The sequence below is a fragment of the Eumetopias jubatus genome, unplaced genomic scaffold (genome assembly GCF_037043125.1).
Source record: "Eumetopias jubatus isolate StellerSeaLion01/CBP00866 unplaced genomic scaffold, mEumJub1_p1.0 scaffold_6, whole genome shotgun sequence".
NCBI classification, from domain to species: domain Eukaryota; kingdom Metazoa; phylum Chordata; class Mammalia; order Carnivora; family Otariidae; genus Eumetopias; species Eumetopias jubatus.
In genome coordinates, this window is record NW_028274812.1 from 136,589,578 (window position 1) to 136,612,853 (window position 23,276).

A 23,276-nucleotide genomic window follows, 5' to 3' on the forward strand; every position below is an offset into this window, starting at 1 on the left:
AAGACAGACTGAGTCTGCATAGCAAAGCCACGTTAAGTTAGGAATGATGGAGGTACAAGCAATACCCAATCCAGTGGCATAATATTTCTAGACTTATACTTTAAAAATCTTAAGAGTGATTTTTAGATTTATACATGGAATGACAATCTATTTTTAAAATTAAAATGGAAAAACAATAAATAATGCCTAATGAACAGACAGGTCTATTCAGGGTGAATTTCCTATGTCCTTAAGCACTGTGAAAAGCTTATTTACTCTACATATGCTTACAATAATGGAATTCCTTCCCCACTGAAAATAAAAATTAAGATTTCTGAAATCCTACCTTCCTTTTTCTATTGTTTAATATTCAAGGGCCTATCATTTAAAAGTTTTTTAAAAATGCAATATTCGGGGGAGGGGCGCCTGGGTGGCTCAGTTAGTTAAGCATCTGACTGATTTCAGCTCAGATCATGATCTCAGGGTTGTGAGATGGAGCCCCGAGTCGGGCTCTGCACTGAGCGGGAAGCCTACTTAAGATTCTCTCCCTCTGTCTCTCCCCCCACGCCCACCCGGCTCTCTATCTCTCTCTAAACAAACAAAACACAAAGAAATATTCAGGGAACAGAGAAAACCTTCCTGCTGCCAATATTTTAAAAAAACAAACAATAAATAGCCAGTTTCAATAATATTGTAGAGCCGTGCTATAGGCGGCACCCAGGAATGTACAAACATCCATGGAGTACAGAAGGAAGACTCCAGAACGTGGATGATACTGATCTGTACCACTATCTTTGAAGGTTACTGATTTTGTTTTTATTCTCCAAAGTTAGCTTTTTACCAACTTAGAAAAAAAGCTTCCAAATACAACTACAAGAGTTGAATAAAACAATTAGACAAAGTAACATCTTTTGCTTTCCTGTAACCTATATCGGAAAACCAAAGACAACATTCAAACAATAAGAAACTATTAAAATCTGTATGATTTTTTTCCTTTCTTTTTTCCTCCTTCCTTGGTGAATGTCTTGAAAGAACAGTTACATTTCTCTTTTACTCATGCTTTTGAAATATTAGCAAAACCCTCAGGAGGAAAGAATTTTCAATGAATATTGGTACTAAAAAATTTTGATATGATGAAATAATCATGTTAAAGTTTGTTCAAATGTGAGAGCTTTACTTGGCTTATGGGTGGGTGGGATGTGCCGTTACATGCCATACCATAATTAGGCACGTGTGTATAAATGAGATATGTCAGCATTAATTGAATTATTCTCTTGAGTAATATGTAACACTACCTAACCTCTTACAAATGGCTGGTCTCTTTTACTGTGAATACTGTCATACCAAAAAAAAAAGGGGGGGCTCCAGTACTGAGATGGAAGTGAAGTTGACATTTTGCATCATCTGTGTCCCTGCCTGTCTTTCAATATTAACTTGATTGCTTTTTTCCTTCTCCTAATGTTATATAAGAAGATGCTAGCCTACAAAAAAGAAAGAATGAGAGGGAAAAGAACATTTTATGAGGATTTCAAATCTTATTTTCAACCACGGATGGAAAATAACATACATGAGTCCTGGTGCACAAACTGATTAGGAATAATGATAACCATGAGAACACATTCTATCTATCACATGATCACTTAACATTACCCTCAACAAACTAGCCACAAACTCAATCATTTTACTCTAACTGTACTCAGATAAACAGAGATCCAGACAAAACAAGTCTGTTCACAACAGGAATAGCCTTTACACCTTTATACCTTTTATCTTTAAGGTTAGTCATTTTCCCAAGACATCTAAACAGACCATACACATAAACAATTCAACTGTAAATGATAAACGGGACAATCTTTACTCATTCAGTAAATCTTGGTCAAAACTAGCTTCTATGTGAAATACAATAAGCATAAAACTAGTTTAATGTGTACTATAAGAGGCAGTAATTCAAAGCCTTCCTAGTTACTGGGATGAGTCTGTCGGAGAACACTGACTTCTCTGAGTAATTGCTTATCAGTAATTGAAAAACAGCGTACTGGAAGGGATCGGAGCTCTGGAGAGTTTGTGGTTTTCTCTATTTTGCACTAGTGCTGCTCCTTGACCAGCAAGGGTCAACACGACCTGGAGTTATTTTTCCAGTGCCCCACCTTCAAAAGGTCCCTAAAATGAAAAGGCAATGTGGGGTGCTTTTGGTATCTCAGAATATAGTTCACAGAGCTTCTCATTCTACAGGTGGAGAAAACAAGCCTGAATAAGGCGAGAGACTTATCCAAAGTTACAAGACAATGGCAGGGCAGGACCCAGCACCGAACACCTTTTGGAAGTTCAGGTGACTGATGGATCGATAGCATCTCTTTCTTTATCACCATGCCCTCTCCATATGGCCCAGACTGTGCACACGAGAAACCAGAATCTTCTCAAACTAGGATTCGCAACAACCTCTAAGTTAGGACTATGCCATCCTAACATATTACTTGCAATGGTCATCAGCAGAAACTTTCACTTAGTATATGTGTTACAGCTCAAAGGATATCAAAACCAGTTGTGATTAAATAAAACTTACAAAAACAGGATTAAGTAAACTTTTTTTTGATGTAAACTGATCTAAAGAAAAAGGAATGAGTTCATCACCAAGAGAGAACATCTGACATCAATTAACTCTCATTTACTTTAAAGTGAAGAATTAAACACAAAATTACCTTTGAAGGTTTCGAGTTCCTTCCTGTAGAAAAAAAAATGAAATTTTATTTATTTGAAGTATAATTACATACAGTGTTATATTAGTTTCAGGTGTGCAACATAAATGATTCAACAATTCTCTACATTGCTCAGTGCTCACCACAGTAAATGTCGTCACCAACTGTCACCAAACAACATTAATACAATAGTACTGACTATATTCCCTACGCTGTGCTTCCCTCTCTGTGCCTTACTTAGTTTCTAACTGGAAATCTGTACCTCTTCCCCTCGCCCCTCCACTCCTCTCCCCTCTGTTTGCTGTTCTCTGTATTTAAGAGTCTGGGGTTTTTCTGTCTGTTAAGAAAATGTAAATTTTAAAATAATCTATTCCTACTGGAAACTGCTCTTAGATTATAATAAAAAGGTATATACTTTAAAAGCCCAGAGTGGTGTTTCTGGATGTTCCCACATGCTTTACTGAAATTACCAATACAATTAGTCTAAAGCAAAATTACCAACACAATTTTTCAGTTTTTCTGCTATTACTTTACTAATGGCTTAAAAAAATTCTACCAGAATTTAAACAATTAAAACTTATTAAAAAAAGCATTTTATTTATTTTTTTAAAAGATTTTTATTTATTTATTTGACAGAGAGAGACACAGTGAGAGAGGGAACACAAGCAGGGCAGTGGGAGAGGGAGAAGCAGGCTTTCCACGGAGGAGGGAGCCCGATGCGGGGCTCAATCCCAGGACCCTGGGATCATGACCTGAGCCAATGGCAGACGCTTAACGACTGAGCCACCCAGGCGCCCCACAAAAAGCATTTTAATACCAGCTATGAACCATCTCGTATATGTAAAAATCAATTTATAAAAGCACTTAACAATTGGCTCAATATTAAATAACAGATTTTTGAGATCTTTGGTTAATAATCATCCAGAATAAGAAGAGTTATCTCCCCTTTTAAGTGAAAGAGGAAAGCACATATCAAAGGACTGGGGTCCACAGCTCATCCTGACACAAAAGGGCCAAGCCTCCAGGACATGCTCTGGTTTGTCATTTTGTCAGTGTCAATTAAGGATCCTGAGACACCAAGTTTCCTGGGGAAATGTACAGCAACAGAAAATAGATGAACAATCATAAGACAAAACATTTTTGACAAAGAAGTAAGTTGTTTTCAGGTTTTCCTTCCTAATTTTTTAACTAGATTTTCCCTCTTTATCGGTACTGATAAGAAGTACCACTGAGGAGGTGAGTTTATTTAGTAAAAGCTTGTTATCCCACTCAGAATAGGAGACATTTATCTCTTACTTGCACTCTAGGTTTTTCTAAACATCGAGGGCTGTTTTGAATTCGCCAGTTTTCCACACCACTAATTACAATACCCCTCATGTTCCAAAATAGTTGACTGCAATCACCAGCTGGTGGGGGGACGGGCAATGTGCCTGCTAGAAGGCCAAGCACAGAATACTCCTGTCACAGCCAAAGGAAGGCTTTGAAATCAGACGGTCACCTCACTCCTTTTTTCCAAAACACCGACTCCTCATAACAGCGCTCCAGCAACATAGTTCGTTAACTGAGACAAAGAATGTTATTTTCAATTCCATCTTAAAAAAAAAAAAAATGCAATTGTTTCCCTTCAGCCAACAGTCCCACTTCATTCTTGAAAGATTAATTAGGTACAAGTTAAATGTGCCTAAAACTTAACTTTATCCTCCAATAATGGGATGAAACTGAAAATACCTGAGAGGCAACATGGATTGTCAGAGAACATCCTGCAAACACACCTTCGATGTGCTTCCTACTGATGCCCTCCCAGGAGCAATTCCCCAAGCCCCCTGAGAGGTGGAAGGGATGACAGAGCCCTCAGTTCCACATTCGAATGAGTAATTCTTTTCTGATTAGGAGCTTTAGAGCATGCTGGCTTTCTGTCTTTTAGAATGTGTAACACTGAGCAAAATTCCCAAAAGGCATCTTCTGTTTTTAAAAAAGCTGGAACTCAAGAGTAACAATCTCGGAGACGTTTCCCCTACTCCCACCCCCAAATCCCAATAACTAAAAGCCAGACAAATCATTTATTTTGTTGACGGGTGGCTGCCCAATGGAGGAAAGCTGCCTCTCATTAGGAGGTGGGTGCTCACCTCTCAACCTTCGGGCTGCCCCGTCACCTCAACGGGAAGGTGTTGTCTGGGAAATGGGGAGAGCCTAGCGGTGCCGTGTCAGCGTCCTCTATGGAATATCATGACCCACACTGTTAGTAAAATCTCCGAGAAACTTCCTTCCAGACAGGAAATCATTCCTGTCCCCACTTCCTAAAAAGGAACACTGGCTGAGGTAGCAAAGGGAAGGATAACCGTGGTGTAAAGGAAAAATCAGTGTCAGAGAACTTTGAAAGGCCTGATACCGTGAAGCAGCAGCACTGAAAGACTTGAAATTTCCTGGTTTTTAGGGCAGACCGCACATTTATTAGGGATCATAAGCATCCGGAGGTACAGATGACAGAGAGAAGAGAGGGACAGGCTTGCTAAGCAGACGTGAGTGAGACTGAAGGCACGAAGGTCAGATGATGCAGGTTATAGATTTAGGCAAGAGCAAACACTTGAGAACAATGGGGTGAATGAAGAGAAACGTGTGGGAGACAAGGTTAAAAAGGTAGAGGGTTCTGAGTGCCAAGCTAAAAGAATCTGGTTTTATTTTTAGCAGACTAGCAGGAGCAAAGCTGTGCTTTAGGAAGAACATTCTAGCTGTGATGGATAGATCTACCAACAAGGGGGAGAATAAAAGCAGGGAGTACTCAGGAAACTACAGAGGAGTTTGAAGAAGAGCTAATTAGTGCCTGGGTAGAGCAACTTAAGTGGTGAGGGCGATGAACAGGAGGGGTCTGGTTTGCAAAATGCTATGGAGAAGACTCGACAGTCCCGGCAACTGATCCCACGGGGATAAGCGGAGGAAGGAGGGGAGGACATTCACCGTGGAGGTTCCGGTCTGGACCCCTGGAGGAACGTGAGTCCATTAATAATGGAACACCTGGAAAGACGAACAGTGCGGGAGTTCAGTTTGGAATTTGATGAAATAATCTGGTGATGGTGAAAGACACGATGCCCACCCCCTGAGGAGGCTACTCAAAAATGTAGCTCCTACAGATTTCTACTCCCTGACTTCCCAGTCTTGGGCGGATTCCAACCTGGCCAGCTTCCAGACCCCACCCCTGCAGGGTCAAGGTCACCAACCTTGTTGCCAAATGCAATGATCACTTCTCACTTTTCATCTGAATCCCTGAGCAGCATTTGACCCCACCGGCAATCCCTTGAGAAAGTTCCCTCTAGTTTTTCCTGCTTTCTTGGATTCTTTTGCTAGCCCCTCCGCCTCTCCCAGACCGTGGCACTGGAGTGCTTGTGGCAAGACTGGTTTCGGGCTCTCTCTCTCTCTCTCCTTCACTCACATTCTCTCACAAGGCAATTTCACCCAGCTATGTAGCCTTAAATATCAACTATATGCGGACTTCTGGATTTATATTTCCTAACTTGATCTCTCTGAGCTCCAGACTCCCATGCAACTGCGTGTTTGAGATCTCTATTCCAGCGGAGCAGGCGTCTCAAACAGCATGTGCGAGACAGCCTACTCTTCTCTAGTCTCCTGCGTATCGTTAACGGCATCACCAACTTCCTCAAGTATGCTTTATCCGTTCCTTCATTTTTCACATCCAATGCATCAAGAAACCTTGCCACTTCTATCTCAAAACAGATCCTGAATTCATCCATTTCTCTCCATCACTGTTATCAACCTTGTACCCATTTTCTTATACTGACTGTAATCTTTGTTGTGTTCAATCATTCATTCAACAAAAATTTACGAGCCTTAGACATTAGGAGTAGTGCTAGGTTTGGAATATGCATGTCTCATAACCTCAAGGGACTCCAGTGGGAGAGACAATTAGAAATCGATCTTACAGATGGGTGCTCTGGTAACGACAGGCTGAGGCTTCTCGAGGAATAAAGAGGAAGCAATGCGTACACCTTGGTTTGTAGCAAAGGCTTTCTGGAGGAGCAAGGACGGGCCTGAGTTTTGCAGGATAATGGGTAACACTTACTGAGGACACGGCAGATATTTTACTCTTAACCATTATGTCACTCTCTCAGTTAACCAAATGAAAGGCATAGGTTAAGCAGGTGTTTTAAGTTCTGGTCACTCTCCAAACTCTATTAGAAATGGAAATGACAATGATCAGTGTGGAACAGTTTTCAAGTACACCTTTGACACCCAACAGGCGATCTCCCCTTATCTACACTCCTATAGTGCTTAACTCTTATTGGTGTTATAAAACTTCATGTGATGCAGTTATTTCTGTACAGACATCATCTCTACAATTATGGGCTCGGCATGCAGAAGTCCTGTCTCATCCACCGTGACCATCCACGTGCAGAGTCGGACCCAACCAACACTCAGAAAATCAAGGAATGACTAAAATCTGCTTCTTCAAGGAAGCCCTTGCTGCAACTATAGAGAATTTTTTTTTTTAAGATTTTATTTATTTTTGAGAGACAGAGAGAGAGTGAGAGAGAGCACAAGCAGTGGGGAGGGGCAGAGGGAGAAACAGGGAGCCCGACGCGGGGCTCGATCCCAGGATCATGACTGGAGCCGAAGGCAGACGCCCAAATGACTGAGCCACCCAGGTGCCCTGAGAATTTTATTCTTTCTAAAACAAAGTCTGATCACATAGTATCTCATGTGTTTGCCACTTTCATTTCCAAAAATTTGAGTCTCTTATTTTTCATAATTTAATAGTATTTTCAAAGCTCAAATAAGTATAAAGAACTGAAATACTCTCTCTTAGTTTTTACCATATTTTAAAATTTACTCGGTTCAGCAAATGCCTTTACAAAATTCACCATAACGAACCCTGAAACTAAAACATTCAACAAATAACACCAGACTCAAAATCTAATAGTATTTCCAAAGGGTGAAAGTGCTATTTAATCATTTTCTCTACAGGGGTTGAGTTACAAGGGCAGAATAAAAAGAACAAAGAATCATACTAATAAATAGTCTGTGGAATGTTCCAGGAAATGTATTAAATCTGTACATGTATAGAAATCAACTAAATCAGACTCACAGATGCAAACTTACAGATTGGAACCACTGGATAAATTATCTCCATAAATACAATCATCTCACAGATGGAGGCACACTCTAAATACTAAACGGCTTCTCCAAGGACAAATCCATGACAGAAAGCTAACACAAGGATTCTGTGTGGCAAGCTACCACACTCAAAAAGCCAACTGCAGCATCAACTCAAGTATTTTTCTTCACGTCTGAAAATATTTAGGGGAATTTTTTCTTTTTTTTTTTTTTTTTAAGAATTACCAGCAGTACTTTTTGGTTAGAACAGACTTGAAAGGCGTCCCTTTGTTACGGCTGATGGACAGAATCTATCACCATCACTAACTGTTCACAGGAAAGATCTCACAAGACCTCTTTCAAAATGGCCCACCTACCACTCATCATCATCAAGTCTGTTGTTCCCTGCATCCTACAGTCATGAAAATGTGTATCCTTACAGGCTTGGTGGGTTTGGGGTTGATAGGGCAGAAGGTGGGTGGGGGGAGGGGGCAGGGGGAAGAGAGATGGCCTTCTAGCTTGAGGTGAATTTTCTCAAAACCATCTGTATCTTCAAAAATCCCTGTTGTTATTTATTTCTTATAGAGATGCTGCCCAGGGGATGTGTTGCAGAACGAGACATTTTTAACATTATCTGTAAAGTGAAACCTCTTAAAAAACAGCTAGTTCGTTGTAAAAACTGCACTAAGTCCTTATTTATCATGCTATTAACATAGATCCATATATTTATCTACTTTGGGAAAGCACAGCCTAAAAAATAATGAACCTAGAATACTGGCATTTAAGATTGGAAAGAGTCTGAAAGATATGGTAGCAAAGATTTGGAATTTAAAAAAAATGCCCCCCCCCCAAGATAATGAAGGTCTAGGAGATCAGATGGTTGGTGGCAGCACTAAGTTATGTATGGATTAAATTCCCCCCAAACTTGCAAGATTACTTTCCTTGGCCTGTTTTCCATGCAAATCTCTTTGAGTTGGAGGGAGACGCAGGTGGTTGAAGGAAGAAGGATAAAGAAGGATGACATAGGAACAAGGGATATTTACTGGGCTCTTACTACATAACACATATACAATGAAGAAAGTGGGGCTTGAGGATCAAAGGCTACACAGTTAATAAGAGACAGGACTGGGAATAAAATCTGTGCCTCTCTCGGACTCCAAGCGTGTGTGATCTGTGGCACCCAAAATGTAGTTCAAGGGCACACAGCCTCCGTAAATGCAAGTTGTGACCGACCTAAAGTATTTCAGCCCCACCAGAAAGTAAATACCTAAGTAAAGTAAACCACCAAGTCTACTGGATACAAGTCGTGTATATAAAAGTCAAAGATACCCCAAATTCTGGGGCAACATCTGGGTCCACTCAGCTCTATGAAAGCACATTCCTTTTTAGGAATGTGATGAAACTAAAATTGAATGCCATCATCACTGATGTGAACTAAAGTGAAAACCCAGCATGCCCTTGAAGATATCGAGTGAGTTTCAAAAAGACTGTTAAACACCTTTCTTCTCACTGAATTACTGAGAAGTGTTCAGTGACTAACCCATGGTAACTAATTTTTAAATTATCAAATAAATGAAAGAATTCTAATACCTTTGTATTACTGATTTTTTTTAAATTCAAAATTTTTAATTGGCCATCCAATTTCCTAAAAAAACCCACCCAGTCTACCACTCAGTTATTACCAAGGCAGTGGTCTGTTGTTTCTCAGCATCATCTAACCACGCAACACTGCCTGAAACCATTATGTCCCCACAGGCATGGTTGAGTGTGTGGCTGATGGGGCAAAAGGTAGATTAAAGGAAAAAATCATGCATCCCACATCCAGACGTGTTCGTGATCCAGTAGGTACCACTATGGAAAAATCTTGCTTGCTCATTTTATAATTAGCAGTCACGAGAGCGGAAGTGATCAAAGCTCTGAGAGAAGCAAGATGGTTTTCATACTCCACAGCATCCAGGCCCAGAGGGTGGACAGCTTTGTGTGGAGCTGATATAACATAAAGGGTATGAACAGACTTTTAAGTCCAAGAGACACTGGTCTGGTGTAGCTTTGCCACTTCCTGGCTTTGCAACTCCTGGTAATTTAATCTCCCATAGTCTGATTTTCCTTGCTGGTAAAAAGGAGAGTACGTCTCCTGACACAGTCCTTATGAGAATTCTCTGAGTTCATTAGACTACAGTTTTTAAAGCACAGTACCTGGTACACAGTAAATGCTAAATAAATGCTACTGTTACCTAACTAACACAATCATAACTGAGTTTTTATCTTGAAGATGGTGAGAAGTCTTAATCATGTCTGTATTTTAGAGAAAAAAAAAGAATGACAGTAATATAAATGGTCTGAGGGACACAATTGTAGACAGAGACTAATGGAGGAAGCTGTCACTATGACTGAGGCTGCACGGATGTGAGCTGGAAAGGATCAGTGAAGACAGAAAGACAAGAACAGATTCATGAAACACAGGACTGGCCTAGACTGGGAACTGAGCGGAGATGGTAGGAGGGGGAAAGAGATTTTGATGACTCCCATGTTTACGGAATGGGTAGATCTATAGATGGTGATGCCTTACTGAGACAAGAAAAGGTCAAGTGTTGCTGTGGAATATAATTTGGGGCAGGCTGCTCTTGAGACGTCCATTGAGATGTCCAAGTAAGGATGTCCAGATGGCAACTGAGTCTCCAGGTAGAAGAGAGACCCAAACCGAAGACAGTGATTTGATCATGGTCACCACGTGGGTGGTACATGAGCCAAGGAGATGGAAGGACTACCTGGGGAGGGCATGCAGAATGGGAGAAGGCAATAACCCAGAGCAGAAGCCAAGGGAATACCAACATTAAAGCACCTACGTAGGAAACTGAAAACCAACCTGGGGTAGAAGCAAAGCTAGGATCCTAGTGTTGTAGAAGTCAAGAATGGACAGCTTCAAGAAGTGAGGTAAATAAGGATTTATTTGTCAATGGACTTGGCTCCCTAAAAACTAAGGAAAAAGAACACAGATTAAATATTCAAAATACATCATGGACTGTGTCTCTATTAATGTCTTCATGTTACACAACCTTTATTCAATTTTCTTTCTCTATCAATATTTTCACTTTAGTGTGCCAAGCATCTTGTCCTTTCAACGGAATGAATGAATAAATCTTTTTAAAAGTTTGCTTATAAGGTAAAATAGTGTTTTAACTTTCCCTGAGTCAGTCCAATGTTTATTTTATAATTTTATGGAATACTTTGTTTTTAAATCCATGTAAAAGCACAGAACATTGCTATCAAGTGATAAATTCTCATCTGAGTTCATCGTTGAGAGCTCTATTATCAGCTTCTCCTCCTCAAAGAAATAATGTGCTGTTTTATATGACAGTAATGCACTTCTCTGATGTCAGTATAACGAGAAGAATTCGTCATAAACAGAACATGGCATGGAACTTCCAGAGAGAAAGAAAAACGTTGCTCACTCTGGCGGAGAATGTCCCTCTTTGAAATCCAGGATCAAACCTCTCCAGTAGCTAATGACCCAATGTCCTTTGAAACAATGACAGTGCCATTTTTCTGAGCCAGGACGAAGACTAGAAATGGTAGAATGCCGGTAGGAAGAGAGACCACAGAGAAACGGGACCAATATAACCATGCGAGAGCACGCAGCCTGAGAAGAGCAGGTGCGGGAGAGAGGAGGCACCCTCCCTTTCCTGTTGCTGTCTTTGCCCTGACTTTTCCGGCCACTGACCACAGAGCGAGCAGGTGGGGCAGGCTGCTAAGCATATCTCCGCCTGTCCCTTCTCTAGAATCCACCAAGAATGCCTGAGGGGCAAAGCAAAGGGTCGTACCGTGTTTCAGCCATGCTCACCTGAAGACTAAAATAACCAGCTTCCTACTTTTGAAAGCATCTCTGAAAAAAAGAGTAACCAATAAGGAGACATAACAAACTCCAAAAGAGTACTGGGCCATGTAAGATGTAAATTATTATTCTGAATTTAACCAACCGATTCTAGAACAATGAAAGTTATTACAGACTCTGTAGATTACAATGCACGAGCTATAACCAATCTATTTTCAGAAAAAGGATTACTTTTTTGTAAACCCATGATAATCATAATTAACGTTTGCCGAATTTCAGTAAACCTTTCTCAAGGTTGCTATATTTTTAGTCTTGATCACTTTCAACTGCAAATATATATTTAAGTTTTTACTGTCTCTGTTAAAACAAACATCTTGATGAGCCCCAACATACAGATCTGCATTTCCACAACTGGGAGAAAAAGTTCAGGAAAAGAGTACTGTAACCAATTAGAGAAATATTATTTTTAAAGAATCAAGACAGAACGTGAGTTTTTAATGTTGATGGCAAACAGATACTCATTGTTCAAAATAAAGCTTGAAGAACTTAAATATCAGTTCTGAACTATATTTACTGTCAACCCAAGGATCTAATAACCTGTTAAAATATTCTAGCTGCATCTGTTCTTGTGACTATGTATAAAGTCTGAAACTGTCAAGATTTATTCTCTGACACTTCAGAATAAGAATTTGTTGAATTCCTTGCCAACTCGTAAGCTTAGGTTTCATTTTGAAAGAAAATGTAAGATTTGATTACAAATTCATGAACCCCACAAATTCATAGCCTCCTATCAAGAGGTCACTGGCTTAGCTGATGTGATTACTATAGTATAATAAATACAATAATTTACTATCAGTTAACCACCTGGGAACCACCTAAAACTAGCATCTAATAGGGAAGGAGGAAGTAAAAGGAGAAAAATAGAGAGACAGGTTTGCGCCTTTTTTCATCTTCCCTGTGTCTACTTAGTATCTTGAACTTACAGAATAGTTACAATAACGGGTTTTAGTGTCCTTGTATGCTAATTCTAACATGTGTTATCAATTCTGAATTGCTTCTGATTGATTGGTTATCTCCATATTTGCTGAGTAATCTTTAATTCAATGCTACACATCGTGATTTACCTTTTGGGTGCTAGATATTTGGGTCTTTCTACAAATATTCTTGAGCTTTGTTTTGGGATAATTTCCTTGGAAACAGTCTGGTCCTTTTGATGCTTGCTTTCATGATTTGTTAAACAGGTCTGGAGGAGGGCTCATTCAGGGGCTAATTATACCCCCTACTGAGAGAAGACATTCCTGAGTGCTCTTCCCAATGTCCCATGAATTACAAGTTTTTCCAGTCGAGCTGTTGAGAGCAGGCACTGTGCAAGCAACAGCAACTGTGAGCTCGTCCTCTGCCTTTTTTCCCCCTCCTGCCTCTGGGAGTCTCCTCACATGCATTATGAGTACGCTGTTGGATATTCAAGGGGAACCCTTGGCGGAGTTCCGGGATCCTCTCCGCAGCCCTCTCCTCTCTGGCCCTGTGTCCTATAAACACCGGCTGCCTTGGTCTCTCAGACTCGCGACTCTGTTTCCTCGACTCAGAAAGTGCCCAGGGTCTTCCTGGGCCTCCCCCCCCGGCCCCCGCCCTGCCCTGGAGCCTGGAAACTCGAGCAGAATGCGGGGCAAGCAGAGGTCTCATCGCACCCGTTTGCTTGTTGATCCATCAAGGATCACTTCTCTTCTTTGCGTGATGTCCAGGGATTTCAAAAGCATTGGTTTGTCTGGTTTTTGGTTCTATCAGGTGGGAAAGTAAACCTGGTCCCTGATACTCCACCTTGGGTAGATAGAATCCACTCCCTTTATGTCAAAGCACTCTCTACCGGAAAGTTCTCCTGATCCACTCTGCATTCAGCATCCAAACCAGACTCCGTTGCAAAACCTCAGAAGCTAGTTGTTGACTTTCTGCCCAACTCCTTTGGATGAGGTGCTTGGGACCTTCTCTTCTGGTTACAGAACCATTTTCACCCTGTAGGTTCCCTCCGTTCTGTTCTCAGCAAAGCCAGGCCTGTGTGCTACACTCCTGCCAAGCCCTCCCACCACCATCCCCAACTTTCAGAAATGGGGAGTACAGGTCAGACCTATGGTCCACTACTTCTCTCGGTTAGTTTGGACAGTCATTTCTGGAAGCTCAGGAGCTTGGTAGATTATTCTCTAAACATAAACTGGTCAACGACTACGAGAGGTTATGTCATTACATCTCAAATAAATCTCTTACACTTAGCTTGATTTTTGAAACTTATGTCTATAGTCTACATGTTAGCAAAAAACACAAACAAAAAGAGCACAGTTCCTTAGCATTAGCTGTAATACAGAAAGTAAAAGGAGTAACTTTCTGGAAATAGGCATGATAACTAAAGCCCAACACAGAAGCAGTGACCCTCGAACCTGCAAGAGTTTCTAAGAGGTAACAACCAAGTTCCAAAGTCTGAATCAGTGAGAAATGTTTCTAGAGTTTATCATGCCGCTGAACAGATTTCAAGTCCAAGAGAAGATTGTTAGAATTATGAGTCATTTATAATTAAGTGGAATTACTAAAATCACTGTCTTCTTCAAGATGTAGCTATTTTCAGAGAAATTCTGAAATTATGTTGCCTGCTGAAGAAAACAAAGGATCCAGAAACTTGGAAATAAGAAATATTTTAATAAAGTTACACATTTCTGTATGATTTTAAGGATAATCATTGTGAAAGAATCTCTACAAGCATTCTAAGTAACATAATGGCGGCCCTGGAAAGATTAAAAATTCAGAAGGTTGGAATTCAACATTTCTTTTTAGCTCCACTTCTTCATTCTCTTGTAGTGTTCATGGTTGTTTTTTTTTTTTTAAGATTTTTATCTATTTATTTATTTGACAGAGAGACAGAGAGAGAGCGAGCACAAGCAGGGGGAGCAGCGGAGGGAGTGGGAGAGGGAGGCTCCCCATTTAGCAGGGAGCCCAATACGGGGCTCGATCCCAGGACCCTGGGATCATGACCTGAGCCGAAGGCAGACGCTTAACCAACGGAGCCACCCAGGCGCCCATGATTCAGGTTTTTCGTCCCTATTGTTCCTTCTCTGTGGAACTGTGTAATCCTCAATCCTTACATGGCTGCCCTTCCATTCAGGTCCTGATTCTCATGTGCCTTCTCAGAAGGGCCTTCCCTGCTCACCCTGGCTACAGCAGCTTCCCCCTGCCTCACCACGAGAACATAATCCTGTTTTATTTTCTTTGACTTCTACATAACCATCAGAAATTATACTTTATCACAGGGCGCCTGGGTGGCGCCTGTGACTATATACAGGTCAGTTAAGCGACCGACTCCTGGTTTTGGCTCGGGTCATGATCTCAGGGTCCTGAGGTCAGGCTCCATGCCCGGTGTGGACTCTGCTTGAGATCCTCTCTCTGCCTCTGCCCCTCCTTCTCGTTCTAAAATAAATAAATCTTAAAAAAAAATTATAACTCATTACACATTTGCCACCCCCTGAACACTGTGACTAAAGATGGACTCCCAAATCTCAAGTCCATTTTTCTAACTGCTAGCTAGACAAACATGTGTAAATGGTTTTAAGTTCTTTATTTTGGCTCACTGTACAAAATACTCTTGTCAACTATACTCAAATAAAAAAAGAAAACAAAAACAAAATATTAACTCTTACCTGATGAAAAGTGCTTATTTCCTACTACAAGGAATCCATGACTTAAGTGCATATGGCTAACACATCCTCTGAATTATCTGACAACTTAGCCACTGGTATCAGTACCCGTCTTCTGCCTGTAACCACATTCTGTCCACTACATAGTGTTTTACGATTTATCAAGGCAGTGTCTATTCCTGTCTATAAAAGGTATCAGTAATAGTAATATCACTTTATATGCAGACGTTATTAGAAAAGCTATTTATGGGTATTCTCTCTCTACAACTGTACAGTTCCTTGTATGTCACTTTCATTAGATAACCATTAGATGTCCTTCTTCACTGCAGAAATACCTGAGTTGAACCATCATTCAAATGTTTTCCAAGGGTAGACAAGAGCTATCGGGATCTTCCCTAGGAGTGTTCTAAAGTGGCATGTTTCCCTCTGCCCATGGTGAGACTCACTGCCACCGTAAGCCACTATTACTGCTGGGAACACACCCTGTCCTCCTTTTATAGACAGCAGGAAGCTATTCTCTGTACTGGGAATGCATGTCAAATGTATGACAAAATAGCATATATCCAATGCATGTATCAACACCTGGGACTGATTTGGTGTGTTCCAACTTAAAAGGAAAAAAAAGAAAAAAAAGGCAAGTTCAAAGTGACTGGAGACCATGGCTCTGATGCTGGTCCTGACTTCCTGGACCTCAGTTTCCTCCTTAACTCCCAATAATTGCTGCCCCACCCACTCCATAGGCTCTGATGGAAGCTGAGTGAGAAAATGCCTTGGAGCCTATTGTAGAGACTGTTAGCTCTGGAGGTTAGTAAGAAATTACCCTTCATGCCCCTACCCTCCCCATTCCATCCAACTGTCTACCCCAGATTTTCTGAAAATCTGTAGAGCATGCATTTCATTTTTTTATTATTTAAAGAAATTGTGTTACATAGCACACTCATTTTTTATAATTTTTTGAGAGAGTGCATGCATGCGTGCACAGTGGGGGAGGGGCAGGGGAAGAGGGAGAGAAAGAACCCCAAGCAGGCTCCATGCTCAGGGTGGAGCCTGACGTGGGGCTTGATCTCAGGACCCTAAGAGCATGACCTGAGCCAAAATCAAGAGTTGGACGCTTAGGGTGCCTGGATGGCTCAGTTGGTGAAGCATCTGCCTTCAGCTCAGGTCATGATCTAGGGGTCCTGGGATGCAGCTCTGAGTTGGGCTCCCTGCTCAGCGGGGAGTCTGCTTCTCTTTCTCTGTCTGCCACTCCTCCCCGCTTGTTTTCTCTAATAACTAACTAACTAAATCTTAAAAAAAAAAAAAGTCGGACACTTAACCGACTGAGCCATCCAGGTGCCCCAGCATGCAGACGTTTTAAACATACACACACATCCCACCTAGCCAATCTTTTGTTACCATACATTTTCTTCTTTAGAGCAAGAAAAGTCATCAGTTTAGATTGTAGGGCATCTTGTTAAAAAGGAAGGAGGTTTATTTTTAAGAAACTCTTCCCCATGGAATCAGATAATAAGTTTATTTTGGGGGACCAGTATTTGAAAATTTTTCAGATGGTGTTATGTAATACAGAAAAATACCAGGTCACAGAATTTTAACGTGTATTACACACAGATTGGTTTGTGAGCAAGCAAGCTGTGAGATGCTGAGTCAAACAAATTTCTTTACTATAGGAATTCCCAGAACTTGGAATGCACTGACATGTACCACAAAGCTCCACAAGGCAAACACAGGACAGAGCGTTCCTGGAACGTATTTGATCATGGAAGGTTTTGTCAGTGGCAATCTTCTCAGTCTAGAGTGTTTTTAAATTCAATCTCTGTATTTGTCAAAATAATGCATGTACATTCCTTAAGTCAACTAGTGCCCAGAGGTTTTATTTATGATGAGGATCAGAGTTCCCTGCCCCGGCTCTGTCCACCTTCCTGGCCCGCTTTTTACAAGAAGCCACATTCCATTCTTTTGGCTATTTCTGGTATTTACCTCCATTATTTCTATTCTAATGTGCCAACACTGATAATTATTCATTTTGTTCTGTTTTAAATATTACATATTGATATCCTGCTGTGGAAGCCGAGGATGAGCTTTCTTTACTCCCTCCCTTGTAGCCTGCAATACAGCAAGCTTCTCCACCATCTTTCCCAGTAAGTTATAGCACAATTCCGGCCTAACTCCACGTTAGCGATTACAGAGTTCTATAAATACTGTTTGTAACTGAGTCATATGGTGCTTTATTTCTCTTCTTGTAAAACTGTGTTCTCCCCTAGTGTTAAGAGTTGTCTTGTTTGGCCCATTTTTAAAACATTGCACCTATCACCAAAGACTTGCCGTCAGAGCTTATAAAACTCTCAATATGATCAAGCTTATCAGACAACCTATTAGCTTCATTTTCTTCCCCTGGAAACACTGCTCTTGCAATCCTCCAGAAGGTCTTCCCTCTTCAGTCTGGCCCGCTTGCCAGGCCTGTTCAAACTTCTCTTTACCATCCCTCTGAGCATTCCCGTTGTTTCTCTTCTGAACTGGATGGATCCTCACTGCAATTCATGTCTCTTCTGTGTCCGTTCTTCCTTCTCCTTGGTTTACTCCCTTGTCGGTGGACCATATCCTCCCGCAGTTTCCTGATACGGTGTGTGCCTGAGTGAAATCTGAGCCCCTGTACGCCTGGAAATGACCATTTCCTCCCACTTGATGAAAATGTTGCTAAGTAAATGAAAAGTGAAAATCATTCTCCAGTTCTAACGGTGCTGCTGAAAAGCTCACGTTCCTTTTGATTCCTGATCCTTAAGATTTTTCTGAAGACTTTTACGACCTCTATTCCTAGTGTAGTGAAATTTATAAAAATATGCATTGACAATGGGTCTTTTCCCACTCATTTTGTCCGGTACTTGGTGGGCCCTTTCAAACTTATTCATATCATTCAGTTCTGAACAGTTATCTTGTATTAGTTCTTTAATAAATTTGCCTTTTCCCCCCCTTTCTTTCTGAAGCTTCCAGTAGTCAGATATGAGACTCAGGAATGAATTCTCTAATTTTCTCAACATTCTTAGCTTTTCTTACCTCTGTGCTCTTATATAGAGGCCAAACATGATCTCCCAATGCTTCGGCTGAAATTTACTATTTCTGCTATATGTTTTATTTCTAAGAGCTCTTTCTTGTCTCTTACTATTCCTTTTCTGCAGCCTCCTGTTCATGTCTCATAAATGCAAAATGGTCTCTTAGCAGGTGGCCTCGTATATTATGATTTCTGTTTGTAAGTTTCCTTCTGTTCCCCTCATAGCCTCTCATTCCTCTGTGTGTGTGTGCTTTTAATTATTATTAGTTTATTTTCTATTTATTTTGGTCCCTTTCACTCTGGAAGCTTTCCTCCACTGGCTATTGTTCCTCAGCTATCCATTCATATTTAAGAGTGAGGCACCACAAAGCTGACTGGAAGTCATGTACACAAGTGTGGGGCTCAGCATGCAGGGTGCAAAGACGCAGACCCTGCTCTTTCATCAGAGCCCCCAAACATTCACATGGACAGGTGTTTTCTTCTGGGCTGTCAATTTCTCAGATGAGCCACGGGGGTGTAAGTTTGGCTGCCAGACTTCTGGGAGCCAGGGAGGAAAATGGCCAAACAGCCCTACTGTGCGATATGCAGACTTTCACTGAACCCCTCTGTTTCAATATTCGGTTAACTGTTAAACAACACAAGTTTGAATGGCATGGGCCCACTTATATGCAGATTTTTCTTTGATAAATACAGTATAGTACTGTAAATGTATTTTCCCTTATGATTTTCTTAGTAACATTTTTCTGTAGCTTACTGTATTGTAAGAGTACAGTGTACAGTACATACGACATACAAAGTACGTGTGAGTCAGCTGTTCACGTCGTAAGGCCTGACGCCCACGTCACCAACCGCGTCAACTGTTCACGTCGTCAGTAAGGCCTAACGCCCAAGTCAGTAACCGAGGGAGCCAGGCCTTGGGTCTTCTGACTCTAAGGACACACTCTTTCTACTACATAATTCTAACTCTTAAAGGACAAATACTCTGTCATTTCAATTACGTGAAACATATTAAGACCCGTTCAGTACATTTGGCTTTCACTTAAATTATGGGGAATGCTGCTCTCCAAACACTAAAATTAATTTTCATTTTATAACATATAAATTATAATGCATTAATTAGAATATATTTCAGTCACTGGGTAAAAGTGAAAAGAAAGATATAAAACCTCACAGTTCCAAATCTTATTACTTTTTTCTATCTAATCATCTTAGCTTACGAAAACCTGAAATTTAATTTTACATACTAAAGTATCAGATACCGTTTCAAATAATCAGTATTAACGCATATGGACAGAAAAACCGCAATATTCCTATAATTCGTGTGCTCAACCAGCTAGAAAACGTAACTGATACAGATATGGAATACCCGTCGACTCGGCCGTACAAGTAAGCGTACAAGTCAGCCAGTGCTGGTCACCTGACGCGGCATGCACCACGTCCTGAGCATTATTCTAAGCACTTTACCAACTGAATCCTTAACATAACTCTAAAAGGTCTTTTATTATCTCCATTTTACAGATGAGGAAACCACGTAACTTCTAGGGTTCACATGACCTGTACCCACACTGCCCAATTTCCTACAAAAATTTCCCAATTTGCCATTCTAAGCCTTCCTACTATGCTCCTTGAAACCTACTGTATTATAAATAAACTTACATGATTAACACGATTTCACAACAGAGTATTTCCCTACTTTTTCATTTAAAATTGCAGACTAGCCAAAACATCTCTAACTCAACCATCTCTAACTCTGCTAATCTTGCGTTGTTCTCCTCTCTTCTGGAGAGAAAGTTCTTCATCTCTCATGCCCCATGACTCAGTCTGAAACCCCCTGGGTCCCAGCACTCACCCACTCGCTCTTTGACAAGGACTCCATTCTTAATGCTGCCACATACCCTCCTGTAATCTCTGTAGGCAAATGCAATTTACAGAAAGCACCTCCAGAAAAACTCACATACTTACAAACTTCTGCAGACAATTTTATCCACAGCCCCCTTGGGGCTCCTTTTGAAGCTCTTCCATGTAGAGCCTGCACACCACCCAATCCCACCCCCACCTGGCCGTCTCTTAAAGGGTCTCTCCCTGAACTGCCCGTGTCGGAATCGCCTGGAATGCTTGTCTACAGCAAAACCACTGGAATTAACTTGGGAACTGGGGCTGTCCAGTGATGGAGCCAAGGTGTTTGCATGTGAAACACTACCCAGGTGATTCTTATGGCTCATTAACCTTTAAGACCCAGTCCTAGAAACACATGGACCCGATCCAAAACTTCAGAATACTCAGTTTCATCTCTGCCCCATCCTTTGGCATTATTCTAGAAAACTATGACGTCAGTGTGATAATCTACAACACCTACATATTAGCTTCACTTTTTTTCCTCCTGTATGCCAGTGACCGGCACTTCCTGTCTGTGTCAACAACCCAGTCCTCCCATACTGCCAGTCCCTCGATGAGAACACTTAAAACCAACAGGATACTCTGCCTAGCCGATCTTTCTTCCTCTCCCTCCAAATCTGCTCTCAGGCCTAAGCCCAACTCCAATCCCACGACCTGGGTTTTCTTGCACTATCACAAACCCCTCTCATGGCTCCCCTCCCTGCTCTGCGCGGGGCAGACCATGGACTGCCTCGGGCACTCTCATCAGCTACCGTGGTCCCTGCCCCGTGGACCGGAATTCCAAGCCTGCCTGAGGGGGCACTGCATGAGCTGGGATGCTGCAGCTGGTCCCACAAACTGTCACCCTTGGGCTTCTCTTCTGCGTCCAGTTCCTATCGGCTCCATGACAACAGTCACGATTATAACTAACACTTACAGAGCACTTTTTGTGCCTGATAGCTCTTACCTCATTTAGTCCTCACAACAACCCTATGAAGTGGGTATAGTATCATCCTATTGGCCAGAGACACTGAGGCTGAGAGAGAGCAAGTAACTTGCTTACGGCCTCACAGCCAGTATGTGACAAAGCTGAGATTCAAACCCCACGAGCCTGTTTCCCCAGCCTGGGCTCAGGTTCCTTTTCTTCCTGCTCTCGTAATAAAGGAGGAGAAAAGAAAGAAAAGGAAGAAAGCAGTTCAGGGTATGCCACTTGGAGACAATGAGGTCAGGGCTCCTGCCTTCTGGGAGGGCTGTGGCTGTCGCTCTGCTCCCCTCCACCTTTTATCCCAGCCTCAGCTTTACAGAGCTCATCTCCATAAAATGGCAACATACAGCGGAACCAAAACACAGATGTGTCTCAAGGTCATGTTCTGGAAAGCTTATGAATGAGCTTCACATGTTGCAACTGTTTGTCTTTTATCGGCCCAAACTTATAAAGAACAGCATGTAAAATGAATACTGTTGACCAATTTTTCAAACTCACCTCTTATTTTTCTTGTAATTTTCCAATTGTTGGGACTGCATATGTTTGTATCTTTCTAATTCACACTGTCCACATAAATCCTCCAGATTCAACAGGTCGTTTTCGACTTCCTCAAAGCTAGCTTCTAAGTGAGCTGAAAGTACATAAGGTCCAAAAAAAAAAAAAATAAGAAACGTAAAAAAATCAGAATCCTCAATCATGGAGGAAAAAAAAAAGTGTTCAACAGAAAGTTTAAAATGAAATTGTTTTGCATTTATTTAATATTCTTTATTAAGCATTTTGAAGCAAAATAAAACACTGACCAACTTTAAAATGTACTTCAAATTCTCGAGTTTATTTTTATATTTCAAACATTTGCAAGATATAATTTTCCAAAATACTTCAAATACTCTATTAACCAGGATGATGAGGAAACAGAGCATCGTGATTAATCTAATGTGATATTCTAATGATCGCATAAACCACATGTGAATAATCAATTTTGACATGAGAATATAGCAAATTATGATTAACACAAATTATATCAAATGTAATTTAAAATTTGAGATTCCAAGTTACTTAAGCAGAGCATTTGTTTTGCCCTGGCGAATGATATACATCAATTTTCACAAGTCACTTCAGAGCTGTACAGATACTCAGTAAGCCCAGGTCACTAGGTGGTGGGGAAGAGACTTAGCTCTGCCCACCAGACCACTGTGGTCTCTACTGTGCCTCTAGGCCACAGAGCTTGGCAGCTTTACTGGAACATGGAGATCATGTTCCAGTAAAAGCCTTCATTTAAAAGATTCAAGACCAAAGCCTGCAGAAATTAACTCAGTGCTTTGCCAAGGTCACCTAGCGACTGAAGGGCAGCTGGGACAAACTGAGTCCCTCTTGCACTAAAATAATTTTGAGTTGATAGTGTGCTAGGTGAACCAAGACTTCATAGTTGTAGAAGTGAGGATTGGTTGTTTTCTCCAACAACAGAGAAGTTTTAGAGGTCAAAGATTTTAGAGAACTCCAACAGCACATTGGCCATTTACCGAACACCACACATGTGCCAGACACTGGCATACAAAGATGAAAGACAGTCCTTGTGCCAAAGAGCTCAAAGTAGGAGGAGAGATGTATTTCAACGACACCACGTCCTGGCGGAGTGAGGTGTGCGGTGCTCGGGAAACTCAAGAGTGGCATCTAACACAGATGAGGGAGGGGAGGGGAAGGTCCAGCAAGAGACTGACGCCCAAATGTGGAAGTCACAGCCACCCAGTGGGGAGGGGAAGGGGCAGCAGAGAAGGAGCGAGCTAGCTGTGCAGCCTTCCAGTCCTGCTTTCACATAAATAGCTAAATACAATTACGGCACGTCTAATTCCTTCATGTGTCCACTAGATTTCCACAGGACTTTCCAAATTAGCTTTTGTAGCACCTGGATTAAAAGCACACTCCTCAAATTTCAACTTGCAGTTTTAGGTTTATTAGATGCACATTTTGGCCTGTTTGTAATCTTTGATCCAAAGATCTGGCCAAATATCTGTGCTATCTATAAAACCTCCCTCTTATGTTTGGTAGAGCCTAGGGTTTAAAGACATGGATTTGGGGGGAA

General features: G+C 41.3%; 1 protein-coding gene across 1 annotated transcript in view; it reads right to left on the bottom strand.

The window, feature by feature from the left end:
• DTNBP1 (dystrobrevin binding protein 1) overlaps positions 1-23,276 on the bottom strand; it is a 121,750-nt gene that overhangs the window by 58,066 nt on the left and 40,408 nt on the right. Inside the window, exons 6-7 of the mRNA XM_028107443.2 lie at positions 21,695-21,827; positions 2,679-2,701 (exon numbers count right to left, since the gene is read on the bottom strand). Of these exons, the coding sequence (XP_027963244.1) occupies positions 2,679-2,701; positions 21,695-21,827 (156 nt within the window). The remainder of the gene's footprint in view (positions 1-2,678; positions 2,702-21,694; positions 21,828-23,276) is intronic.